At 47.5% G+C, this 18,742-nt stretch overlaps 1 protein-coding gene across 4 annotated transcripts in view; it reads left to right on the top strand.

The window, feature by feature from the left end:
- SH2D3C (SH2 domain containing 3C) overlaps window positions 1–18,742 on the top strand; it is a 76,351-nt gene that overhangs the window by 34,303 nt on the left and 23,306 nt on the right. Inside the window, exon 1 of one of the 4 annotated variants that reach the window (XM_083597224.1) lies at window positions 11,904–12,092. The exons of 2 other annotated variants lie outside the window; for them this stretch is intronic. In XM_083597224.1, the coding sequence (XP_083453350.1) occupies window positions 12,012–12,092 (81 nt within the window). In that variant the 5' untranslated portion in view covers window positions 11,904–12,011. Of the gene's footprint in view, window positions 1–11,903; window positions 12,093–12,424; window positions 12,520–18,742 lie in introns of those variants that run through there. One more of the 4 variants, XM_083597225.1, reaches the window with a different exon arrangement.

Genomic DNA, 18,742 nt, shown 5'->3' on the forward strand with positions numbered 1-18,742 from the left:
TTAAGGCTGGCTAGCAGTTGTGGCTTCTCGGGGAGAAACTAACCCAGGGCTCCTGGTTCAGATGTAAAGGGAGCCAAAAGATCTGCTTCCTCCTAGCCCTTTTTCTGCAGCTCCCCAAGGCCTGTGTAGTTTAGCAGTGGCGATGGCAGCAGCAATGGCAACTTTAATTTAATTTAATTTAATTTAATTTAATTTTAGTCTTTACCGCTTTGATTCTTTGCTGTTTCCTCATTGTGGAGCTCTTTCTGCAGTGTTCAGTGATTGCTTCCTGGAGGGCTTGTGCAGCTTGCTCCTTCCCTCTGCTTACCAGATACAGATCTACAATATCCGTAAAATAGCTACCACACATGGGACCTGCAACAAAATGTTCTGCTGCCAGCCAGCCAGCCATGCAATACAGTCATACCTCGGGTTACAGACGCTTCAGGTTGCGTTTTTTCGGGTTGCGGACCGCCAAACCCGGAAGTACCAGAACGGGTTACTTCTGTGGTTTAGCAGTGGCGCATGTGCAGAAGCGCTGAATCACAACACATGCATGCGCAGAAGCACCACTGCAGGTTGCGGACGCGGTGGGTTGCGGACATGCATCCTGCACAGATCACGTTCACAACCTGAGTGTCCACTGTACTTTGTTCTATTACGTTGTCCACCTGCTTCCACCCCCCACCGCGAGTCAGCATTCCTTGGCACTTGAACATACTCAGTCCTCATAAAGCTGTTGGGCAGGGGTCAGCAAACTTTTTCATCAGGTTGCCGGTACACTGTCCCTCAGACCTTGTGGAGGGCTGGACTATATTTTGAAAAATAAGTACCCTGCAAGCCAGTCCCGCAGCTGCCTCCAGAGGAACGTACTCTGCACACGCTCAGGAGCGCGTCTCAGCGGCGCCCGCTCACTGGCGTTGTTGACGAGCAGCAGCCGCTCCATTGGCCAGTCCCCGCGGAGCTCCCAGGCGGCTTTCACTATGCGCTGTGCCCGCGTCTGAGGCCAGGTCAGCGGGCAGGCCATGCACGTGGAGCGCCAGGTAGGCTCGTGCAGCTCACCCCCCAGCTGCTCCAGCGCGGCAGCCAAGCATGCCACCAGCAGCAACGCTGAGCCAGGCGTGGGGCCAGCAGGGATGCCAGGCTCTGGCTGAAGCCCCGCAATGCACCTGTCATGATGCCCATGGTGCGGCCCAGACCCGCTGCCCGCCTGCCGGCCTCTCCGTCCATGGCTGCGCCAGGTTTACCTCAGCACGCGGGTGGCGAGGCTTCAAATTGGCTGCAGGAACTTCCTGCAGCCAACCCAAAGCCGCGCCAGCGTTGCCACCTGCCCAGAGCCATCTGTGGCTTGGGATTGGCCGCAGGAGCTTCCTGTAGCCAATCCGAAGCCACTGCAGCGTCACTGCCCACCCAGAAGCTGTGCCAGTGTCACGGAAGTCAGTCCTTGTGTGGCGAGGTGTCCGAAGCATGCAGGGACTGACCGAGTGGGCAGCAGGATCCCCGGGCCGGATTTACGAGCCTGGGGGGCCGCATTTGGCCCCAGGACTTTAGTTTGCCGACCCCTGCTGTTGGGTTTCTTCTGAATATTTATTTGTACTTCTGAAAACTTTAGAGTTCCTCCAAGCCTGTTGAAGCCTTCCACTGCTATGTGTGAGGTGTTGCTTTAACTACATGAGCAATGACATTCACATCCTTAATACTGGAAATAGGGGAAACAATAAGCAGGAGATAGAGTGGGGCTGTGCCACAAAGACCCTAGTCTAAATTTGATGGTGGTGAGGGAGAGACAAGTGTACTGTGGGATGAGTGTGGAGGAAACATAGTGAGTTGCACATGCTTCACTCTGGCTGTATTTGGGAATCAAATATTACAGCAAAGGCTTTGCAGGAAAAAACCTGTGTTTTGAGGGAGAAGTGGAATTTTGAGGTCCCTCAAAATTATGTATGTGCTTAGGTTATGTCCGTTATCTCCAGCTAGCCCATAGACCTTCCCTTTGCTCTCCCATGTGCAGTTATACTCCTGACTCATGTGTTGGGGTGCTTCTTTCATTAAAGCCCAATCCATGTGGCTCAATGCTGCCTCTTCTCCCTCCCCCACTCCCTCCCTCCTTCTTTCTTTGTGCTTTCTTTCCTTTTGTTCTTAAAGTCCAGATTCTCAAGCAGGGCAGAGACAGCACAGGCTGCTCCCAGGTCCTGTCATGTTAAATAACAGACCGCTTGGTGGGTCCCAGGAGAGTGGGGGTATGGGGGGGAGGATTAGGAAGAGAGGAAGTGAGGAAAGCTGACATTTCTGAGGGCTGTACACATGGGGAAATCTTATTCTGTGCCCAGAAAAACCCGGGCACTGTTCTGTAGCCTGAGTGAAACCAGACACAGCCTTTGACGGACAGGCAGGTTAATGGGGTGGGGCATGGATGCCCCCTTTCCGGGGTGGGCCTGTCCTTTTCCAATATTGGAATGTGCCTTTCCCCACAGGAACTGCCTCCGCCTCTCCCGAGAAGCTCTGTATCTGTCTAGGGAAGGAGCACCCCACTCCCTATCAACCACCTACGACAAGGGAGGGGTGCTTTTCAAACAGATAATAATAATAATAATAATAATAATAATAATAATAATAATAATAATTTGTTATTTGTAACCCACCCATCTGGCTGGGTTTCCCCAGCCACTCTGGGCAGCTTCCAACAAATATTAAAAATACATTAAAATGTCACACATTAAAAACTTCCCTGAACAGGGCTGCCTTCAGATGTCTTCTAAAGGTCTGATAGTTGTTTTTCTCTTTGACATCTGGTGAGAGGGCATTCCACAGGGAAGGTGCCACTACTGAGAAGGCCCTCTGCCTGGTTCCCTGTAACCTCACTTCTCGTAGTGAGGGAACCACCATAAGGCCCTCGGCACTGGACCTCAGTGTCTGCGCTGAACAGTGGGGGTGGAGACGCTCCTTTAGGGATACTGGACCGAGGCCATTTAGGGCTTTAAAGGTCAATACCAACACTTTGAATTGTGCTCGGAAACATACTGGGAGCCAATGTAGGTCTTTCAAGACTGGTGTTATGTGGTCTCAGCAGCCGCCCCCAGTCACCAGTCTAGCTGCCGCATTCTGGATTAGTTGTAGTTTCTGGGTCACCTTCAAAGGTAGCCCCATGTAGAGCGCATTGCAGTAGTCCAAGCGGGAGATAACTAGAGCATGCACCACTCTGGCGAGACAGTCTGTGGGCAGGGAGGGTCTCAGCCTGCGTACCAGGTGGAGCTGGTAGACAGCTGCCCTGGATACAGAATTGACCTGCGCCTCCATGGACAGAATCACAATCAGATTCTTCCAATCCAACATCTCTCCCCATCTTTCAACCATCATCTGTTCTGCCATCTCTCTGTCCCCATTAATGGATGAAAGAAGAGTTTGTGTTTGGAACTCACTAACAGAGTACACAGGCAATGATGTTCCCCATTGTTTGTCCCAGCATTCATGTATTTACCATATTCCCCCACTGCCGCCGCCTTGCCTCCAAACAGCTCAGGTTAGTGCACCTGGTTCTTCCCCTGCCCCCCTGTTTTATTCTTACTAGCCTGTAAAGACTCCAGCTCCCATCAGCCCCAACCAGAATGGCCAGTGCTTTGGGAAGATGGGAGTTATAGTCCAACAACATCTGTGGGACTTTCCCTCATTTATTTTATTTTTTTAAAAAATACATTTTATTGGTTTTTTAAACATATTTCCAACAATCATATAACATAACTCCTTATCTTATACAATGTTTTAGACTTCCGTCAACACCTCTGATGGTTTTTTGTTCTTTATCACTTATTCTGCATTTCTTAATTTCCCTGTTACTTTTAATTATCATTAACTAATAATTCTCATACTCTTTCTTGCAATATTTCAAACAGTCCTCCTTACAAAACTTATTGCAGTCCTGCTAGCGTAATCTGTTCATTACAGTTACTTTTCAAATAGTTCATATATTTACTCCAGTCTTCTAAGAATCTCTGGTCCCGCAGGTTTCGAATCCTTCCTGTTAAATTATATAATTCTGCATAGTCCATCAATTTCATCTGCCATTCTTTTTTCGCCAGTAATTCTTCTTGCTTCCATTTTTGTAACAATAATATTCTTCCCACCCCTCATTTAAAGGACACTCCAGTCAGGATGAAAGATGAGCAGCAAGGAGGCAGTAACTCTCCAGCTCTCTGAATACCAGTTGCCAGGAAATAAGAAGTGGCGAGAGAGTTGCCATTGCACTCATGTCCCGCCTATTGGCCTCCCAGAGGCATCTGGTTGGCCACTGTGAGAACAGGGTGCTGGACTAGATGCAAAGCCCTGTGGTGGCCAAGCTCAACCCATTGCTGCACACCCTTCTCACACCAGGCCAGTGATTCTCAAACTTTTTTTCTGGGCCACACTTTCAGGATAAAAATTTACTCATGCCACACCGTTTTTTTTATTGATAAGAAATACATAGGAAAACAGAAAGCAACAACTCCTAGTGCTTGATTTATAACATAGAACACAACTACTTTATAACACGATCATGGCACATCCAGAAAGTTTGAAACAATGCAGCTGAATAAGAACATGAATCCTTCCCAAAATATAATTATAAATGAGCCTCTTACATATGTACATTAAGTATGTCTACAAACTCATTAAGAGTTGTGAGCTTGCTTTTGCTGAGTAATCTCATTGTTAGTATCACTTGATGTCCTTGCTCTCATTTTGAAAATATATCTATCCATATTCTGCAAATGGGAAATAATTAATTTGATACAATGCTATACTATACTATACTATACTATACTATACTATACTATACTATACTGAAATGTATAAATGTTTCTCCGATTGTCCTTGAATCTTCCTGCCATACTTTCCATCTTCTCCTGTCACCCCAGTGTGGCACACGACACACCCTTTGAGAAGTGAGAACCACTGTGCTTGGCCAATTGGATTTATATAAAAAACTGTGGATCCAAATCATGGCAAGAAGTAAAAAAGAAAATGCCCCATCCTGGCAAAAAGCAGAAGACTTTGCTCAATCACCATCACCTGACACACACCATACAAAGATATGAGGTGGTGTCCATAATGGCAGCAACAGGAGTGACAATAAGCTCATTTGCATAAAATTAGTACAGACTGTGGAACTCCAGTTTCCTTAAGTTATTCACAAGAGTTGGTGGCAGCCACCAGCTTACCTAACTTTCAGAGGGAAGAGGGGAGGTCTGCCAACAGGTATTGGCTATAAAACTACGAAAATAGAACCTCCATGTTCAAAAAAACAAACAAAAACAATATACTTGTGAAGACTGCCCTCCCTCAGACAAAAGCAAAGTTGTTTTCAGCCAAGTCCTACTCGGAGCAGACCTGCTGAAATTAATGAACCTAAGTTAGCCAAGTCCACTAAGGGTCTACTCATGAGAGGGACTAACATTGAATAATAGCCTGTGAGAGCACTGTTGAGCACCCCCTGTTTGTGGGCTTCCCAGAAGCATCTCTTTGATAATGGTGGGAAACAGGTTTCTGGACCAAGTGGGCCTTCATTCGTTCTGACTTTTGTTCTGCAAAGAATTTTTTTGTTCTGCAAAGATTATCTTCTATTTTTAGCTCAGACGATCCAGCACTGACTATAACAGGCTCCATTCCCTACAGCTGTCTGAATATTAATATTCCTTTCTGAACCCCTTGGGCATCCGGCTGGTCCCTTGTGAAAACCATACTGGTCTTCTGGGTGCTGAACATAAAAAAGTATACAAATCAGACATACTCTGCTTCCATCTCTCTTTTAGGTGTGTTTGCAGTGTCCTGTCCCCCGGGAAATTGCACTTGACTTGTTTGAATTAATTACATAAGGGAATGAGCAGTACTATTCAAATATTAACTGTGCCATTCATGGCCCTAGCACTGGAATTTATGGGTGCCTGGCCCTTTCGTGGGCAATTTTGTGGGTGCTCAGGGCCCCAGGGAGCTGGCATCTATGGGGGTGGGGGTGGTGAAACAGCTCCTGGAAAGGGGGAAGGCAAGACAGAGCAGCCCCATCTCCGGCACCTTAAGGTGCTTTGCCCCAAACAAATAGCATAAGGTTGTGAGGCTGATTTGGTTTCTCTCATCATCAACAACAACACATTTGTACTCCACCTTTCCATAGTAAACTACACTCAAAGCAACTCACAACATGAAGAAAATGTAAATCTCCCGCTATGTTTCATTACCTATGTTGTGTTCTGATCCAGGTATATGACACACTCTTTCTTTGCCAGATTCAGGTAGGTAGCCGTGTTGGTTTGACGCAGTCGAAATATATTTTAAAAAATAAAAAAAATGTCCAGTAGCAACTTAAAGACCAACTAAGTTTGTTCTTGGTGTAAGCTTTCGTGGTTATCTGAAGAAGTGTGCATGCACACGAAAGCTCACACCAAGAACAAACTTAGTTGGTCTCTAAGGTGCTATGGACTTTTTTTTTTAATATATTCTTTCTATGCCAATAAAGGAGACTGATTGACCAGGAACAAGACTAAGATAGCACCATTGGTTAGAGCGTGGTACTGATAATGCCAAGATTGCAAGTTTGACCCCCGTAAGGGACAGCTGCATATCCCTCCATTGCAGAGGGTTGAACTAGAAGGTCCTCAGGGTCTCTGTCATAGTGGATAGTTCAATGAAGGTGTCAACTGAGTGTGCAGCTACTGTGAAAGGGGCAAATTCCACATTAGAGATAGTTAGGAAAAGAACTGAAAACCAAATGGCCAGTATCGTAATGCCATTATACAAATCTATGGTGTGACTGCATTAGGAATGTAAGTTTTTCTAAAAAGGGAACAAAGAGAAAAGATATCAGAGCCTGGTGCAAAACCCCAGGGACTCAACGCCCCCCCCAGGCACCCCCTAACAATGTCCATGGCCCCTATCAAGATAGGCTGCCGTTTGTAGAGAGCAGCAAAATAAGGAACCTTCAGACCTGATTCCCTTGGGCTCAGTCTACCAGGAAGGCCCCACCGAAATCTTTTTTTTTTTTTTTTATTAAATATTTATTGGTATTTTCAAAAAACACACAACAAACAAAAACAAAAAGAAATAAACAAAATATTCGAAACTAAACAAAAAAAATAGAAAAAACACATACAGTTTCTGATACTTATTTTCCTCAGCCTTGTTTCTCAGACCTCCTCACACCTCCCCTTCTTGTATTCCAATTTAAATTGTCAATTCAGCAAGTCCTTAACTTATTTCTTCACCTTAACTTAAACATTTATTCTAACATACTGTTATTTTACTTTACTTCTTTTTTCCATTTCCTCCATTTATTTTTAACAGCCTTATTCTCACTTAGTTTAAAAAAAAAAGAAAAAAAAAACCAATTTCACCTTATTAAAATTACACATCAATACTTATACCTCATTAATTTATTCTTGAACCTTTTTCCTAAGGTCAACCAAAATTTCCCTTCCACGGTTTACCCAATTTCCTTACCACTAACAAAATATAAAACAAACAAAGCAATGCAAATTATCCTTATGTACCCTTTGGATTCCCAACCTCCACCCACCCTTCTCCCGGTTCCAGTCCCCAACCAATATCCATCAGTCTTTATATTATTTATTTAGCCTGGAGATCTCAGGTCCGAGGCCCTTATGTCTCTCTCAGTTCCTTTCTGCCGGTCTCTTTGATAGACCTTGATGTTAAGCCCCAGGTCTCGGAGGGGCTCCGGCCCAACAGAATCGGTGTTGCTTCTAGCCAGTCCTCCATACTTAAACGCAAAAGCAAAGCCTATGGGGTATTCCAACTCTTGTTTCAAATTTCTTTCAAATCCAAATGTCCCCACAGCTCCAGCTTCCACCTTCAACAAATTTATAATCCTCAGGTCTTCAGATCTCCTCAAAAGAGGATCTCTCCATTTTCCAAATTCCCAATCAAACCAGGCTTTCCGCATCCAGTTTTTATTGTCCTTTTTTATCATCATGTCAGGCCTCATATTGTAGCTCTCCTTTGACTCCTGCAAACCTCCATCTCCTCCTTCGTTTTCTTCAAAAAGAACATATTGCTCCATCGTGTCTACGCTTTCGATTTCATTTATTTGTTCAGTTGAATAGGCTTCCTGTTTCAAATCCTTATCAGACTCCAAGCTGTTGTTTACTGTCCAGTGTAATAGCGCTACCTCTGTAGACAAAGCATCGTACTCATCTTGTAAGTTTCCCAAGAGAACCAGTGCTCTGTCCAATTCTGCTTGGAATTTAGACACTCCAGCCATTATTGTAATGTAGTATCCTTGTTACCCCTCTAGGGGGATTTAATTCCTTGATCTTCCTTTCAGCTCAAAAACCAAAAGTCCAGTTATTTTGTATCAACCTTATTTTCAACAAGTTATCCCGAATAAACCAGCAAAAACAGCAGAAACAATGTTCTCTTTTTCCAGCTGACAACTAGCTGACTAGCAGCTCACTTGACAGCTGTCAAAATCTTCCATGCAACAGGCTTTCTCATCGGACGTTCCCGGGTCTAGGGGGGGGTGTAGTTTCAGCTCCCAAAATTCTTTTTATCCTCCAGAATATCCTCTTATAATGTCCAAACCGTGAGGTCAGGATCTTTAGTTAAAAAAAAACAAGAAACAGATTCTCTCGACCTTAGCTGCCCAGTCCTTTGCTTTAAGTTGTTTACAAAGAGGGGGGGGTGGACTTCCTTTTTAGCCCCTTCCCGCTCGTTCCAAATCCAAGATAAGAAATTTTTTAAAGTTCCAATCTCCGTATTACTCACGGGTTGATGTTTTAGGATCCAATCACTCTTAGAAGAAGTTGGCGCTCTCTGTCAATGGCTTGCGGCTTCACTCCGTAGACGAGGGAGTACTCTCAGCACCACGCCTTACCCTGCCTCCGTTCCGAAGCCTTTAAAAAGGCTCCGTCGCGGATTGGGGGGGCGCAAATGGTGCCCGCCGAGTCTCTGTGTTCACAGGCATCCGCGCCTGTGATTTTAAGGGTCCCCGCTTCGCCGCAGCGGCCAGACCCAGACGCTACGGAGCCGATTCCCTCCGGAGCTCGGAGGGAATCCGCCATTAAACAGTGGCACCAACCCGGAAGTGAAGGCCCCACCGAAATCAACGAGGACAGTGACATTGAAGTTCATTGTTCAGAAAATGTTATTTTCCCACAAAAGAACCTCAGTTAGGGAATAGAGGCTACAAACACACACATACCTTGCTTGAGCTTATTGGAAGCTCGCAGCAGAATCAAGAGATGACAGAATTGGCAATATGTGCAAGAGATTGGAAAACTAAAGAAGTACATTGATGCGTGCGCATGATGTATTATGCAGCATCGACAGAAGCTACTCAAGGGCAAACCTAGGATAACCCCTGCATTAAGTTTAATGCCTGACGTTATGCATGGAATTTTAAGATTGCAATCTTCATCCAGCTTGGAGTCACAGAATTTTTGCATCTGCTGCCAAAAAGCAGGCGATGATGTGCTTACTAGAAGATTGGCGCCCCCAATGAATCTGGCAGGATACGTGGGATTGGCAGGGGACAAGCCTCATAGTTAAGACGAGAGCTTAAAGCTGTGAAAGCGGGGTGGTAAGAGTTTGTCCCTCCCTGTACACCGTGGCCTTCTGCCCAGCAGGATAAATAAGATGGGGAGTGTTGACGACAAGTTTCTTGGGATGCTTCCAGACTCTCACCATTTTCCAGGTGGGGTTCAAGCACATTTGGCACGTGCAGCTAAAGTGGATTTGGCACTCCTATGCAACAAACTAGAAAAAGGGGGTGGGATGAAACTGAGAGGGCCAGAATGTCACGAGTTGTTGAAAACAGAAAAGTCTCTCAACCTGGCGCCGAAAGGGTGGCAAAGGTAAGCGTCCCTGGGAAGGTGGCTCCATAACGAAGGAGCCACGATTGAAAAGGCCTTCTGGTTAGCTGCCACACTTTGTTTGGCAGGGGCGCCTACACCTATGAAGGAGATCTTAAGGTTTGGCTAATCCCCTTTTAAAGCTGTTAAGCTAATGGCCCTCACAAACAGTGGTGCAGTGTGGTAATTTTAGACTCTGGAAATCTGTTTTGAATGCAGGCTCCAGGTTCAGTCCCTGCCATCGCCTGGTAGATGGGCCAATGATCTGACTCAATACAAAGCAGCTTCCTGTGTTTTGAAGATGGTCATGGGTCCATTTGCTTCCCAATGTGACAGCTCTGCTGATTTTTTTTTTTTTTTGTGGGGGGGAGGAGGCCTCTTGCTCATTCTGCTGAGTGGGGCTCTGGACACCTGCCCCCAAATCCTTTCCATAGGCTTATCAATACTTACCTTTTTCAGGCACAGGTCGGTACTTAAAAGTTCATTGTGGATGAGTTTTGGTTTTTTTGCCCCAGAGCTTTCCCCATGAAACCCTGTTCTTTAGTACTCAATTGGAGCAAATGTCAATTTGGGTTTTCTGAACTTTAAATAGCGGGGCCTTTTGTTTTTGTGAGGAAAGGTAAGCATGGATAAAGCCTCACTTCACAACACGCTGGGATAGTGCATTCCATGTCGGCAAGGAGGCGCTCTCAGTTGCTGCACCCCAAAATGTGAGAGCCATGTTGTCTCTCCCAAATCAGTTGCAACATTGCTAAAAAGATGCCAGGTGCAAAGTACTGGATGTTGTCACTGTTCACACAGGCCATGCAAGAGTCAGCCTTCAGCACCCTCTGCCACGTGGCAGGGGTCTGGCAGCTGCACCTTACAATGACTGCCTGGGGTGGCTTATGTGGTTGGCAGGCTCTGGTTGGCAGTGAAGGCAACAGTCCTCTCATTGATGGTGGCATTCAGAGATACACTGAGATTCAGTAAACTGGAAGATCCATTTAGGTATCTGACAGGCCTCTCCTCTGTGGATATGCCATTTGATAAGACAGTGCTGAGCTTGAGGAATCCAAAGTCTGACTTGGTCAATTCCAGCTGCTTCAGTTTAACTCAACCCTTTGTTCAGATCCTCAATCATGTCTTGTCCAGGACATGCTCAAGGCAAAGTGCAAGATGGTGCCACCTCCCCTTCCACACATGGAAGCTGAGCAGACTGGCAGTCGAAACGGGGGGCTTAGTCACATCTGATTTTTAGCACTACATCAGAACAAATGGCAGTTGGGTTTTCTGTGGATTGCAGTTTGTTCCGATCTATAGGTAAAGAATGGGTTTTCCGAGGGGGGGGGGAGCAGTAGAGCAAAGGCAAAACTGCTCGGACATGTGGATGACCCCTTGCTTCCACATTCTCATATCCAGTGCCCCCAATGACATCTGAGGACAGGAGCCTAGTTTGGGGGTGCAGGATAAAAGCCAGGTGGCAGTCACAGCTCCACCCATGACACCTTACTCTCCAGTATCCGCTGCCAGAGGCAGCTGCTTTCCTCTGCCTAATGAGAAGGCTGGTCCTGAGGAGGACTGTGATCTTACTTTATCGGGAAACATCTGTGGCTCAGTTGCAGAGCGCCTGCTTTTCTTGCACAGGCCCCAGGTTCAGTCCCAGACATCTCCAGGTAGGGCCAGAAGCATCCTCTACCTGAAACCCTGCCTGCTTAGCTTACGTTATTTTAAAAACCTGCCTCTAGGTCCTTGACCCATTGAAATGAATGACCCTAAATTAGCCATGTTCATAAACTTCAGGTGCATGTGTGCACTTGTTCTGTGTTGCTCTTGTTGCTCATATACACAGCCCTGCAATCTAGGCATTTGTGAATCAGGTTTAAAACCACAAATTAATAAAAGTTGGGCTGGAGATCAGTGACAGCAGGAAAAATGCAGTCAATTAAAGGGCGAGGGGGACCCTTTGAACTGCTTTGGAGGGTCTGCCCCATCCTTCATCCCTGCACCCCTGCCCTCCAGGAGAGGAAGGCGCTGGGCTGGGGGGCTGGGCTGCCTCCCCTCCCTCTTCCCAGCCCCGCCCCCACGACAAGGGATGAGGTAATCTGGGAAGCCGCCGCGGCTGAAGTTAAAGCCCAGCCGCGGGAGCGATTGGAGCATCAGCCGGTTGCGCCGAAGCTGCGGCTCGTGTTGGTGCCTCGGATCTCCGACGGAGGAGCCATGACGGACCGCTGCAGCCTCTGGAGCGCCCTTTCTGCAGCCGCCTGCTGCTTCTACCGGGGGTCTTTCATGCAAGTGCAGGTGAGCGGAGCCCCACAACCGCCCGCCCGCCCCCAGACCACCCGGAGGGTAGGTGAGGGCGTGGGCGCGCAAGCAGAAGGGTGCGCGCGAGAAGGGGATCCCCCTCTTTTGCTCGCTCTCGTTCTGCTTTGGGGAGTACAGTGGCGGGGGGACGCCCTCTCCAGCACCGGTTAGGGGGTGTAGACAAAGCAGGGTCTTCTATCCAGGGCCATTCTGTGGGAATGAGGACCCAACCCCCACGCTCAGAGCTGGGGTGCTTCTGCTTTCAGGGGTGCAGAGGAGAATTTCTTTCGATGGGAGCTCCTTTCATTCTTTGTGTTTTCCAGAAGGAGTGGCATGTGAGGGGAGTCTCCTCGCCAGCACCTGGCTACCAATATCTCTGCTGAGGGTGTGTGTGCCAGGAACCCTCTCCTCAAGGAGGGTCCAGGTGGGGGTCTCTGTCTAGCTTCAGGGTTACTGTTATTGAGGACACCCTCGGGAATCCCCTGGTGTGTGTTTTCTATTCATTCTTTCTAGGTGCAGAGGGGGAGTCCCTACCCCACCCCAGTTCCTGCTCTCTTTGCGTTACATATGTCAAAATGAATAACCACATCCAGAAATACTCCTTGGCGTGGGAGGAAGTCAGAGGTGCCCTTTCACCATGACTCCCCCCGCAGTAGAGTTCAGATAGAAAACTTTCAAGACCACTCAGATCCAGAGGATTTGGGACCCTCTTTAGAGATGTTCATTGTACATAGACCCCCAAGTGCCACCAGCAGCAGCAGCACTGATGGGGGCAGCTGGCTGTAGAACTTTTCCATGCTGAAGAAATTAACTTTGCTTTAGCTGATCTCTCCATTCATGAGCATCTCTGAATATTCTCTAGGTGACACATTTTGTGTGCGTGTGTGTGTGTGTAAACTTTGCTTCTGCATTCTTTCCCCATTCATTCTATGAGATAGAAATCTGTGCAAAGTATGGGGAGGGACAAGATTCTGCCTTTGCTCCAGGTTTGCAATGGGTCATGACTTGCAAGGAGATCCAGCCTTCTTGATCTGACCTGGACTTTGGGAACCCAGGAGCAGGGAATTCCCTGCTCCCCCCCCACCCAGTCTCCTGGTCCCGATCAGCTGTGAAGAGTGGGGGTGCCTTCTGTGGAAGAGGCCCAACTCTTGGCACTACCAAAACCAAGGGCGTGTTGAGGGGGATACACCTGCTGGAGAACGGGGGTGGGGGGGCTCTTGCCGCAAGGTGATCGAAAGTAGGTCAGAATTACCCCCACAGGTATCTATCTTTCTGCTCTGTGCCAAATAAAGGAGAGTGTGAGGATCGCACCCATCTCCGCTTAAGTTCACTAGGGGACATCCATTTTTTGACTTTTTGTCTCTCCCCCCTGCCACCCTGCTTACAAGGAGCATCTCTTTTGCTCTTGTGGGCTATCATGCCTGCCTCAGTAGTACTTGTGGTTGTGGAGAGACTCTCTGATCCACAATCCCTGATTGCAGCTGGCAGGGCAGCTCCCCTGGGGTGCCCACAACCAGGTTGCCCAGCCCAGGACCAGCTGGGGTCTGCCAAGGTAGCTTGCTTTCTGATGCAGGAAAGGCACGTTGGTTGGAGTAATGCCCCACGACCACAGTTAACTTTCCTATGCACTTGCTGCCTAGGTGCAAGGACTGGGGTGGGAGGGAAATATTTTGCGACCTCCTGGCTTTGGAGATATCCAGAGTACTTTGCAACCTTTGATTCCTCCACTTTGCAGCAGGAGGAAGAGTGTTTGGATCATGGAGCAGGGAGGTAGAGGTGGAGGAACAGATGAAGGTCTTGGAGAAAAGTCTTTTCTTCTCCAGACTAGGGTGTGTGTGCTTGTGTACCTGCCTTGGATTCAGACCTTTTTATAAAAGGTCCCCTGGCCCCACCTATTTATACAACCCCCCCTTCATTTGATTTTATTTGGATTTCTGACTTCTAACAGCATCTTCACTTGATTTTCTGACTTCAAGATGTATTTTAAATATTGCAGCATTCCCCTCCGCCTCTCTCTCTCTGAGGAGGGAAATTGATTATTTGAGCATGATGTCATCCAGAGACCAGAAAGCAACAGCACTAGATTTGCTTACGGTATTTGCCTCGCTCCAATCCAAGTCCTACTAGATGACGTGTGTGTCCATCGTTCTTTTTCTACACCCACACACCCCTTGTCCTGGTGTGGTGGGTGGTCTTTCTATATCCTACTCCAATACACCCCACCAGTCATCTCTAAACATTTTCATCTTAAAATGATTTATACCCCTAAATAAATATTTTGCCTTGTTAAAGCAGATAACACTGCCCACCCTGGCCCCAAACCAGTTCCTCGCCCCTAGTAACACTTTGGGCACTTAGAAAATGATTCACGCCCAGTGCACCTTGGGTGACTGGTGACAGTTGTTAAACAGAACCTCAAGATTCAGAGGCAGTCTATCTCTAGGTAGCAGTTTCTGGAATGGAGCTGTTGTCTTCATGTCCTGCTTGGCTGGGAGGTGGGGTGTGTTTGCCAGAAGTATCTGATTGGACTCTGTGGGAAGCAGACTGTTGGTGCAATCCTACCGAGCTCTTATTGCTTTCCAAAAGGAGAAGTAGACAAAGGCAGCTGGCTGAGAGGCAGATTTTGTAGGATTTGCTTGGGTCTCTTACCCTGAGAATACTGAAGGGGTGTAGCTCAGAGGTAGAGCATCTGCTTGGGGTGCAGAAGGTCCCAGGTTCAATCCCCAGCATCTCCAGGTAGGAAAGGAAATAATTCCCTGTCTGAAACCTTGAAGAGCTGCTGCCAGGCTACGTAGACAATACTGAGCAAAATGGACCAGTATTGGTCCGACTCACTATAAGCCACCTTCCTTTGTTTCTATGACCTTGTCCAAAGTGTCATTCTTTTATTGAGCTAGCTGGAGAGGCCAGGCTATCACATACAAATGGAGCCTCCACTTTCAGTCTGCTTCTGAATGCAAAGTGCTTTTGTGTCTTGCCGGTGGGCTTCCTGGAGGTATCCCATTGGCTGCAGTGGTAAATACCATACTGGACTAGGTGGACCTTGGGTCTGATCCAGCAAGGCTCCTATTATGACCTTTGCATTTCAGTTCTGGAAGTGCAGAGACAATCTTGTGTGTGCTAAAACAGAAAATGTGAAAAAACCAGATGTCCTGTGTTTGAGCCTCCACCTTATTCCAAGAGATTTCGGGTGGCTTTCAGTTTATCGTGTTCAAGTACTGTACACCAAAAATTAGTGACGTGGCTCCAAGGCATTTTGAGGCATAAAAGGCCAAATTGCTGCCTGCCCCAACAAAATGATTGACCGCTAGCTGCCCTGGAAGTTACCCTGCTTCACTTTGCCCATTGGTAGGGCTGGCTCTAGATGGTGAATTGTCTGGTGGCCTTTCCTATGTACCTTGCGGCTGCACCTTAGGCCAGTACCTGGGCAAAATCTTTATCATGCATTGGCTCCCTTAGGTCCTCAGTAATAAGCACTGGCACACAGGCGCTAGTATTTTCCCTATTTTGTTTTTTTGGAGAAGGCCTTCTTAAAATCTGGTTGGTTTTGGGGCCTGTCATACTATAAGGCAGAGTGAGTCAGCTGCCTCAAGCAGCAAATGTGGGGAGCTGGGCAGCCATGGTATGGTGCTGGAAACCAGAGCTGTGTGTGCCTTTCACAACTGCCTTACACAACTAAAGCTAGCCTATAGCCTTCAGGTTTGCTGGAGAGTGCTGTTTCATCAACAATGCCACTGGATTTGGTACATGGAGGTGTGTGGCACCATTCTTCTTGCTCCAGGAAGCAGCATTCCTTGGGCTGGCCCTGATTGCTACAGTTCTCCTCTTAGGTGTCCCAGCATGTTTCCCAAGACCTTTGACTGGCAGCAACTCCTCAAGGTCTTGGATGGAAGGTCCCCCTCTGCCACCCCGGCTCCTCTGCCCTAGATCCTTTGAAGGTAGAGACCGCAGGGACTGAACCTGGGACCTTCTGCATGCCAAGCAGTTGCTGTACTACTGAATAGCCCCTTCCACTATTGCCTCCCACTGAATGGCCCCTCCCAGCAGAATTACGTACACATGAGACAATTGATTCCCCCCCCCTTGGGTATAAGGGCAACACCTCACCCATTTGGGGTGCGTTGAACACAAAAGTGCATCTCTCCAACTGCCAAAGCTCACGTTACTATGGCTGCAGGTGTGCTTGGGCGGTGCTTGGTCGAGCTGCACATTCTTTTCCTCTTACGACCCTCCGGCCAAACCTGTCAAGAAATATATCCTTGTGTATCCTTCATTGTGATCAAGAGGCTGGTGCTGGAAGCCTGTCACAACAACCAGGGCAAAGGTGCCCAAAGCATTACATGCCAGGGCCTGTTTTTAAATTATTGGTCTCTTTTGATTTTGATCAAGGTTTCGGAGTTGAATGGAGCATTGTAGAGTTCCATCCTGGCAATGTAAAGGTTAAGAAAGGTGTGATAAGTGTTAAGTGTGTGTGTGTGTGTGTCCGTGTGTGTCCGTCCTTGTGTGTACATGCTTCCCTGCTCCCGCACAGCACAAGAGCTTGAGAGAGCCACACCCCACCCACTGTCCCCTCCTCAGACATTCAATCTGCTTCTAGGCTGGCTGGCTTATGTGTGCAGATTTTGTGCCCAAACTGGCATGCTGAACTCTGCATGAATGACTGGGGGCTTTCAAGCTGACAGCAGCATCTCTGCCTCTTTCTACCAATGGCAGCGCACCCGGCGCTTGAAGCAATTACATCATTGCTAGCCAATAGCAGACCAGGAAAGGGATGCAGCATTTGGAGTGAGATAAGGGATGGATAGATAGATGTACGTTATATTCAGCATACACCCACCCACACACCCATCCTGCATCGAGGTAGCTGAGTGGGGGGATTGCACCAGCATCAAAGCAGGCATTGCTTTGTCCCCTGCTGCAGTTTAGTAGACCCCTCTGGAACATCTTGGGGGGGGGGAGCTGTCAGCATTTATTTATATGCAAATAAGAAAAAGGCATTTAAGTAAGGAGTACATTCCAAGGACATTCACTCATATCTGTCTTCCCTACCCATGGCTGTTTGGTGCCTTCCCACCCCCCACCCAATTTTCTCTTGGACCTTGAGCATTCAGCATTGTATAAAGCAGCTGCCGTAGCCAAACTGGCTTGCTTCTAGGGCTCTCCAGCACTTCCCACCCCATCCCTAGCAGGTTCAAAAAGAAGATGTAAAGCCCTTTGCCTTTGTTCACTTGCACATTCCAAAAGTTGACTCTGGCCTCTTCATCTTGCCATTTCTGCTCCCTGGACCTCTCTGAACCCTGGCTGAATGAGAGGAGGAACCACTTGTTTATTCCTCATCACACAGAGAATAAGACTAAGATGGGCCAGGTTGAGCTCCCACCACACCTCCCACAGATGTGCGACTCTGCTCCCTGCATGTTACAAACCTTCTGTAACGCATACCAGATGCACAGAGCTCTTAAACAAGCACAGACCGTATCATGAAATAAAACTCCATGCTTTTAAATCCTGAGTGGTTGTTTGGCCCATTGTAAGAATCTTCCCCTCATGACCTGTGTGTGTGTTGCCATTTCTTACCAATTTCAGAAGAGATGGTATAGGCATGTACCACACCCATGCCACAGTGTTCCACAGCTGGCATAGATTCTGTGTTTCTGAGAACTTCAGGCTTTTGAACCAGCAACAACGAAAGAGAAAGAAAGAGAAAGAAAGAAAGAAAGGTGTGTGTGAGGGGGACAGTCAACTTTCATTCTTTACATAGTATATGAGTGGAATTTTTGTGTCAGTGACATGTGGATAGATATCTTATTTTTGCTGGTGGAGCCAGAAACCAAGAGAGCCCAAAGCACGGTTGGTTGGTTGGTTGTAGTGTGTTTTGATTTTGTGTGTGTGTTTGGGAGTTTGAATACAGTGGTACCTCGGGTTTCATACACTTCAGGTTACACACTCCGCTAACCCAGAAATAGTGCTTCAGGTTAAGAACTTTGCTTCAGGATGAGAACAGAAATGGTGCTCTGGTGGTGCGGCGGCAGCAGGAGGTCCCATTAGCTAAAGTGGTGCTTCAGGTTAAGAACAGCTTCAGGTTAAGTACGGACCTCCGGAACGAATTAAGTACTTAACCCGAGGTACCACTGTATGTCATTGTCTTGTTGGCTTGTGATCAGTATTGCAGGAAACCTGCAAAATAACCAAACAGGTAATAGAAGCAATTCCAGAACTGACCCTACTAAATATCTTCCAAGACAGTAATGAGCATCCACACAACAAGGAACTCATAAGTCACTAACTGTCAGCAGCTAGAAGTATCCTAACCAGACACTGGAGGGACCTGTCAGGAGTGTCTATGGACCAGTGGTACCAAACTGTACAGGAAACTGCCCTACTAGAAAAGCTATATTCTGTTGCTGGTGTCCTCGGACTCCGTTCATCTCCTCCTCCCTCCTATTCTTTTCTTCTTGGCCTTTACTACACCAAGGTCATCCTGCTCCTTGCCTTGCCCTCAGTCGCAGTTGCCCTCCAGACTCCCTTATTATTCTCTGCAGGAGGTCCATCAGTGAGGCGGAGGGGAGGAGTGGTAGCAGGGAGTAGAGCAGGCAAGGAAAAATCCAGAGAGACAGCTGAGCTGAATGAGAGGAGGGGGGCGCAAA

Source organism: Podarcis filfolensis (genome assembly GCF_964270895.1).
Source record: "Podarcis filfolensis genome assembly, chromosome: Z".
Classification (NCBI taxonomy): Eukaryota; Metazoa; Chordata; class Lepidosauria; order Squamata; family Lacertidae; genus Podarcis; species Podarcis filfolensis.